Below are 5,575 nucleotides of genomic sequence, written 5' to 3' on the forward strand. Positions count from 1 at the left end.
TTAAGGATGAACACGCAAGACAATTAAATAATTAAATTTTAAAAAAAATTAAAATATACATATATAAAAATTAAAAATTATACCCATTTCGTGAGATATTCACTACCAAAATTGGGAGGTGTTTTCAACTCATAACATATATTCAATAACAATAAATAAACCTGCAACAGAACTAATAGGACCAATAATAATCAGGTAACTTAGATATGGAAAAGGCTTTGACAAAAACTAAGTAGCTGAAACCTGATTCATTTATAGAAGAAAGAAAGATTGAGGCCACTGCTGAAATGGGCTGAAATGTCATCTTTTCTATATCTGGAGTCTGGACCATTCAATTCAATCCGCTGACTATCCCCGACTCGGTAGTTATCCGATCTCAGCACAGAAACTTGATTCATTTTCTCTCGGCCAGACTAATGGCAGCTAAGACGCTATTCCCACATCCCCACCCTCTGAAGCCTCTCTCTCTCCCTTTCTCCAATTCCAAGTCCCACCATAAACCATGGCCCGGACGGGCTCCGAACCCCACAAGGCCCAGAAGTCTGGCGGTGTGTGCCTCCCACTCCATCCAAGACCATGTCTTATCCTCCGCTGTTCTTGTGGAACAGCTTCACCACCATAGCCCCTCCTCGCTCATATTACTTTCAGAGAGCATGGGTTATTCTTCGGCTAGCTACTATACTTCATTGGGTCTATTTGTCATCTCAGTTCCTGGCCTCTGGTCCCTTATCAAGCGATCTGTGAAGTCCAAGGTTCTTTCTCATCAGTTTTCTTAATTTCTCCAACTCTGTCTTTTCTCTTTGTTTCTTCTTCCAATTGTCCCTCAAAAAGAGAAATTATAGAATTTCAAGACTCTTTTATCCTTGGCATTTTACTACCGGTGAGTATCTCCTCCATAAAAAGAAAATGATGGTGGGACAATCAAATAAATCAACTAACTTCGTCACATCGATATATATTTTTTTTTTGTGCGTCTCTATTCTTTGGTTTAGTTTATCAACGAGCTAGTTTCATTGGGGTTCTATATCAGATTGTGCAGAAGACATTTATAGGGGAAGGAGAAGGGAGAAAGGCACCTAATCAGGTGGCAGGAGAAATCCTATCTTTCTTTACCCGTAACAATTTTGCGGTGACCGAGAGAGGAGAGACCGTAACGTAAGCCACTCCTCATTCTTTTCCAGAATCTAAACAACACAACATTTTACACTTCCATCAAATAAGTCGTGATTTATATAAGAAAGCAAAATGATTTTATTCAGGTGTAGACCATACTGAAGGTAAAAAAAAATACCACACGATCAGATGCTGAAAGTTTAGCCTATCGTTCTTTACCCGCAACTTGGGATGATTAACTGCTATATCAAAAGATTTAAGACTTTTGTTCGCTTGAGATAAAAGTTTTATAACTTATGATTCTCTCTTGATTAAAGTTTTGAAGGCATGATGGTACCAAGCCGAGGCCAAGCAGCCTTGCTCACTTTTTGCACCTGCATCAGCCTGGCAAGCGTGGCCCTTGTTCTTACAATAACCGTACCAGATTTTGGCAATAATTGGTTCTGGCTTACGTTCCTAAGTCCATTTGCGTAAGTGCAGGCACTCTGATATTATAAACAATTATACAATGCCTGTAATCCATTTGCCAAACCACACGTAATTTGACGTACTAACTCTTTGGTAATGGAACTCAGAGGAGCTTATTACTGGAAACGAGCATCAAGAAAGGAGCAGATCAAGGTTAAAATGATGGTTGCAGATGATGGGACCCTTTCCGAGATCATCGTTCAAGGGGATGACCAGCAAGTAGAGCAAATGAGAAAAGAGCTTCTGCTCAGTGAAAAGGGCATGGTGTATGTCAAGGGAATCTTCGAGAGATGACCAAGATTCTTTTTGTGAAAAAATACATACCTGTGTGCGTACACACACATATATATGCATTCATCCGAAATACCATCGAAATTTGACGTTTGGATTGCATGTACCTTTCTGTTCAGAGTACTTGGCTATCTATGCGTACCGGGGGGCGCCTTAAACATTGTGTGACTGAACTCAAGTCTTGAGTTTCTGAAGAATGAACAGTAAGTATAGGTTATGCACTAGAATTTTCTATTGAAAAATTATCCGTCACACGATTGATGGTAACGAATGGATCGTATGTCCGGAATCTTACTTTCCATCACAGCAGTTTGAACTTTGAAAAGAATTCTTGGGTTAAAAGAAACTGATATAGAGTTATCACGTACCTGGTTGGTTTCCAAATTCTTTTCTAAGGTCATCTTCTTGAGAACAGTTTACTGCGAGTTTATAAGTTCTATCCTACCTAAACGGATACTTTGTCATGGAGATGTTTTCACAGCGGCAATTACGTTGGATCAAACCCCCGGTCCCAACCGCTCCCCTTCGTAACTAGATAAAACACTATCATCCATTATCACAACACCACAACAAAACAAATCAAATTTAATAGCAGCTTCCTGAAATTGTGAAGTCCCAAATTCCCAGGCTACTTATTTAGAAATTCAAAAACACCAACGGTAGTTAACAGTACTCAAGTACATAATCATTCCTAATATTGCCCAAGAATAAATGGGCTGACATCAAGATGTCCGCAAAAAATCTTCGGCATTATCTGCTTAAATTTAAAAAAACTGGGATCATCAATAATTGTAGTTTTCTAGAGAGCAAGCCATGATTCTCAACCAATCAGTAACTTGTTCTCTTCCAAAAACGAGTAAGTCGGTACCTCCAAATTGTATGGAGCTGGCCCCTTACGAATCCTACCAGATATATCATAATGGGATCCATGGCATGGGCAGAACCATCCACCAAAGTCACCGGCATTTGGCAAGGGAATGCAACCCAGATGTGTGCAGACTCCAACAACAATGAGCCATTCAGGATTCTTAACCCTCTCTGAGTCCAGCTGTGGGTCTCGAAGAGATCCAACATCAACACTGTTTGCCAGCTTTATATCATCCTCAGTTCGGCGCCTGATGAAGACTGGCTTTCCACGCCACTTAACAGTCACAGTAGAGCCCGGCTCAATACTGGAGAGATCAACCTCAAGCGAGGCCATTGCAAGAACATCCTTACTGGCTGACATGCTCAGCACAAACTTGAGGATGAGGAGACGAATCAGTGAGGCATAGACAAACCTACCACCGGTCAGGACAAAATAGGCAAATGCCCGCTTACTGGGGTCACCTGGAGGGTAACGCTCATGGTTGTACTCATCATAAAGGATCTTTAAAGTAGGATTCTTAACAGCTGCCACAGTTGCAGCAACATCTGGAACTATGCTGTTTTCCTTTGTTGGGATCAGAGACTCGGAAGCAAAACCTGGACCTACCAATCATTTGCCAGCAAGAGTCATAAGAAAATGAACAAGAATAAAAAGTGCACAACCATGTATGTGGTCAATAATATGAATATTCCAGTGTGCAAAGAAATCAACTGAAACGCCATCCAATCTTTGAAGGGTGGAGAGTGATGATAATAGGCTTCAAAAGGCAACAAAAAATAATGTACAACTTGCTCCACGATAAAAAGAACCTGTATATTTATTCGTATTCACGGTTTTTTTATTGGCATCGGGTGTCTGAGAACAGCATTCCGACTAATACTGGAGGTGCACAGGCCCTCAGCAAGAAGTTTCCCGCAGATACACCTTGGGTAGTAATTCAAGGGGAAATTCCCCCAATCCAATGGCCCCAATAGATTGTTTGCACCCAAGAGAATTCGAACCTTAGACCTTGGAGAGAGCATACCACCAAGACCAAAGCCTTCACAGTTTTTACTCCCTCATTGACACAAAGTTTTCAAGCTTTTTTCCAGCTGCCTTTATATTCAATTCCCAGATCCCTCAGCAAAATTAGGAAGCAAAAGAGAAAACTCTGAAATAGAGATCATGCAAATACATGTTCTTATGTACTGACTTGTGCATGCACATCTTAAGTGGATAAGCCTATGTCTGTGTCTCACATGAAAAACAATCAGTCCGAATGTAATCCTGGACACTATAATTTGGTATCAATAGGTAGTTGACAATTGTATGTGGGGTCAACGAGTTGAAAACACATATATAGAACCAGATAAGTATTACATATCATCATTCTAGATATCACAACAATATCACGAAGATTTAATACAACTAAATTCAAACCAGCAACAATAAATTATTATTATTATTATTTTATAAGTTCAAACCAGCAACAAGAAATTATAAATCTTGACATCTATAATTATCTTCGAATATATAGAATTGTATTCTTTCTTATAAAAAAAGAATCCTGTACTTCTATATTCCAACTATGAGGATAGACACAAATATCCATTAAGACATGACACACAATCACACAAACTTCCCACCCGATCTTATCAAAGATATTTTTGACAAGCGGGAAGAACGCTTCTTCAAATACCCAACAGGTCCTGAAATATACTTGCAATCAACATTACTTTTTTTTTCTTTTTTTTACAAGTATCAATATAAAAAACTCCTAATTATGCATTAAAAAAAAACTCCTAACCTTTATTGAGAAACTAGCTTCCACAACTAAAAACCCAACCTCCTCCAATAAATGCAAATAACTATAGCACTGTAGATAGCGCCCCCTCCCCAAACAGTCAAGAGCGTCTCACACAACAGCTCGCTCAATCAAGCACGCTGGTGATATTTCTGAATAAATAGCGTCGAATAAACAGAATAATTAATACCGGAACAAGGTAATTATGTATCCTTCGGAATTGTTGACGATACTAAAGCAACATAACAAAACCAAAAAGTTACAAAAAAAAAAAATCTAATGAGATGAATCAGAATTAACCGAAATCAAACCGAGTAGTATATAGAGGGAAAAGGAAGGAAGCCCTAACCTTTGAAGGGAAGTTGGAATAAGTCGGGTCGGAGGGAAAAAGAGGAGTAGAAGAAGATATCGGGTCTGGGGTGATCGGAAGACGAGGAATAACTACCGTTGAAGGATAAATAACGAGAGACGATGGCGGAGGCGGACTGGTTGCGCCTCCAAGGCGACGACGGAGAAAGAGAAGATAGCCTCCTCGCTGCAACCCTCAGCATCTTCTTCTGATTATTTTTCGTCTTCTTCTTCGCTGGATTTAACCAATCTGATCGGCGTCGCCAAAGAATTGGGGAAATTCGGCAAACCTTTTTGATTGGACGAGCATACGAGCAAGATAGAGCGGTAGGAATTGACTGTGACCGGGTTTTTTTAGGAATTGACTGTGATTGGGTTTTGTCAGAGATTCTATGATTTTGACACGTAACCATTTTAAACGACGTAAGACCCGATCGCTACCAATAAACTTTACTTATCGTTTACGCCTAAAAATTAAATGCTACGTGTCGTTCATAAATCTTAAAGGAAAATGATAGGGTTACTACCCTCTTACTACTCATTTACTACTTTTTTTATATTTGATTTTTTTTATAATTTTTTATTTTACTTAATAGTTAAGGAAGTGATAATTAGTAAATTTATATATATTTTTAATTTTTTCTTAATGATTAAGGATGTTAAAAAAATACTTAAAATAAAATAATAAAAAAATAAAAACACTA

At 38.8% G+C, this 5,575-nt stretch overlaps 2 protein-coding genes across 3 annotated transcripts; one reads left to right on the forward strand and one right to left on the reverse strand.

Moving 5' to 3' along the window:
• Positions 1-291: 291 nt before the first annotated feature.
• Positions 292-2,139, forward strand: LOC109001854 (protein COFACTOR ASSEMBLY OF COMPLEX C SUBUNIT B CCB1, chloroplastic). The gene is made up of 4 exons (XM_018979328.2): positions 292-752; positions 1,031-1,155; positions 1,431-1,583; positions 1,689-2,139. Exons 1-4 carry the CDS (start codon positions 417-419, stop codon positions 1,873-1,875), a joined length of 801 nt encoding a protein of 266 aa, XP_018834873.1. The 5' UTR covers positions 292-416; the 3' UTR covers positions 1,876-2,139.
• A 304-nt stretch (positions 2,140-2,443) lies between these two features.
• On the reverse strand, positions 2,444-5,223 carry LOC109001852 (cytochrome b-c1 complex subunit Rieske-4, mitochondrial-like). 2 transcript variants are annotated; one of them, XM_018979327.2, is made up of 2 exons: positions 4,873-5,223; positions 2,444-3,336 (listed from the first exon to the last, which is right to left on the reverse strand). In XM_018979327.2, exons 1-2 carry the CDS (start codon positions 5,072-5,074, stop codon positions 2,693-2,695), a joined length of 846 nt encoding a protein of 281 aa, XP_018834872.1. In that variant the 5' UTR covers positions 5,075-5,223; the 3' UTR covers positions 2,444-2,692. The 2 variants fall into 2 exon arrangements, with proteins under 2 accessions (XP_018834872.1, XP_018834871.1); XM_018979326.2 differs by having other exon boundaries at positions 2,444-3,342; positions 4,873-5,221.
• Positions 5,224-5,575: the final 352 nt, after the last annotated feature.

Source organism: Juglans regia, chromosome 10, assembly GCF_001411555.2.
Source record: "Juglans regia cultivar Chandler chromosome 10, Walnut 2.0, whole genome shotgun sequence".
Lineage (NCBI taxonomy): Eukaryota > Viridiplantae > Streptophyta > Magnoliopsida > Fagales > Juglandaceae > Juglans > Juglans regia.